The following is a 1,691-nucleotide window of genomic DNA, read 5'->3' as shown; positions in this document are numbered from 1 at the left end:
GGGCACAGCAAAAGGTGTAAGGAACCTGTCATTGGTTGATGTTCCCATAGTTGATATGACTGAGAATCGGCCTCTTAGAGCAAGAGTGGCTGAGAATTCTCCTCGATGACTTTCATCTTATCTATGAACATTAGAGGTCTGGGAGCAGACCACAAATTTTTGGCGCTAAAGAATCTGTTCCTCTCGGATCAGCCAAAAATTATTTTAATTCAAGAAACTATGCATACTAAGTCTGTAACCATCTCTTATTTTAGGAAAATGTTTCCTTCTTGGCACATGGCTGCCTCGGAGGCCAATGGCCTGTCGGGAGGCCTAGCAGTTTTATGGGATCCTGCTTGGATCAGAGCAAAAGCATATAAATGTTTCGCAGGCATTCTTATCTCGGCTTCTGTGAGAGGAAATGTGTGCCCAATTAACATTTTGAATATCTATGCCCCATACAAGAACAGGGTCCCATTCTGGGAAAAGTTATTTGCTTCAGAAATTTTTGATATTGAATCCTTAATGATTGCAGGAGATCTCAACGTAACTCTAAATCCGGAGGAACGATGGGGCAAAAGCAGGAAAAGAGACCCATTGGCAGATCGCATCAAATGTGAACTTTTGCACAGGAATCTTATAGACATAATTCCTTCCAAAATGATGCCAACTTGGGACAATGGAAGGATTGAGGAGGCGTATGTTGCAAAAAGAATCGACCATTTTATTGTTCACGCAAGCATTATTGACAGAATGGGGATGCCTTACTCATCTATTGGTAATGTTTTCATATCTGATCATAGGCCGATATATCTCTGCTGGAGGGAGAAGGGGTTTAGGAAAGGGTACCCTTTTAAATTCAACAGGTGTTGGTTAGAAGAACCTGATTTCAACGAACTTGTATCAAGATCCTGGAAGGATTTATCTGCAAGAGACAAGATCCCCCCCTTTTTGACCTTTAGAGACAAGATGGCCTCGATGAGAAAGGTGGTTAAAGACTGGCAAATTAAGAAAAGACTCTTGGACAAAAAGGACCTGTGGGAAATACAAAAGGAATTGGACAGTATCTCTGGATCCCTAGATGCTAATACACTTCCTTTTGATATCAGATGCCGCATAAATGAGCTTGAAAGGAGAAAGCAAAAAATCCTGAAGCAGGAGGAGGCCTCATGGAGACTTAAAAGCAGGGCGACTTGGCTCAAAGAAGGTGACAAAAACACAAAATTTTTCCATAGGTTCGCAAACTCTAGGCGGGAGAAAAATTCCATATGGAAAATTAGTGATGGCTAGGGGGGCTTCCTTTTTTCCCAACAAGACATCCAAATGGAAGCTGTGAGATATTTTGAAAAACAATATAAAAGAGGGGAAGCTTGCAGGTTTCAGGATATTTTATGGGGCATAGATCTTTACCCCCAAATGTTTGATGATGGTAAAAATGAAGATCTCTTCCAGCCCATTACAGAGGACGAACTTCTTGGTGTAATGATGTCCTTCAAGAAAGACAAATGCCCAGGGCCGAACGGCTGGACAATTGATTTCTATATCCACTTTTTTGATCTTATCAAACGTGACCTGCTAAGGATGGTTGAGGCAGCAAGGATCTCTGGCAGCATTCACCAAATTATATCCTCGACTCAAATAGCTCTCATCCCAAAGAAATTAGAGGTTGAATCCTTTCAAGACTTTAGGCCGATTTCCCTTTGCAATATTAC

General features: G+C 41.5%; 1 protein-coding gene across 1 annotated transcript; it reads left to right on the top strand.

The window, feature by feature from the left end:
* Positions 1-276: 276 nt before the first annotated feature.
* LOC149158527 (uncharacterized) lies at positions 277-1,269 on the top strand. Its single transcript, XM_089434022.1, has one exon. It carries the CDS (start codon positions 277-279, stop codon positions 1,267-1,269), a length of 993 nt encoding a protein of 330 aa, XP_089290148.1.
* Positions 1,270-1,691: the final 422 nt, after the last annotated feature.

Source organism: Pinus tabuliformis, chromosome 5_2 (genome assembly GCF_031772625.1).
Source record: "Pinus tabuliformis cultivar Carrire ecotype Pingquan chromosome 5_2, CPIR1, whole genome shotgun sequence".
In the NCBI taxonomy this organism is placed as follows: domain Eukaryota; kingdom Viridiplantae; phylum Streptophyta; class Pinopsida; order Pinales; family Pinaceae; genus Pinus; species Pinus tabuliformis.
This window is presented reverse-complemented; position numbering and strand designations above follow the sequence as displayed.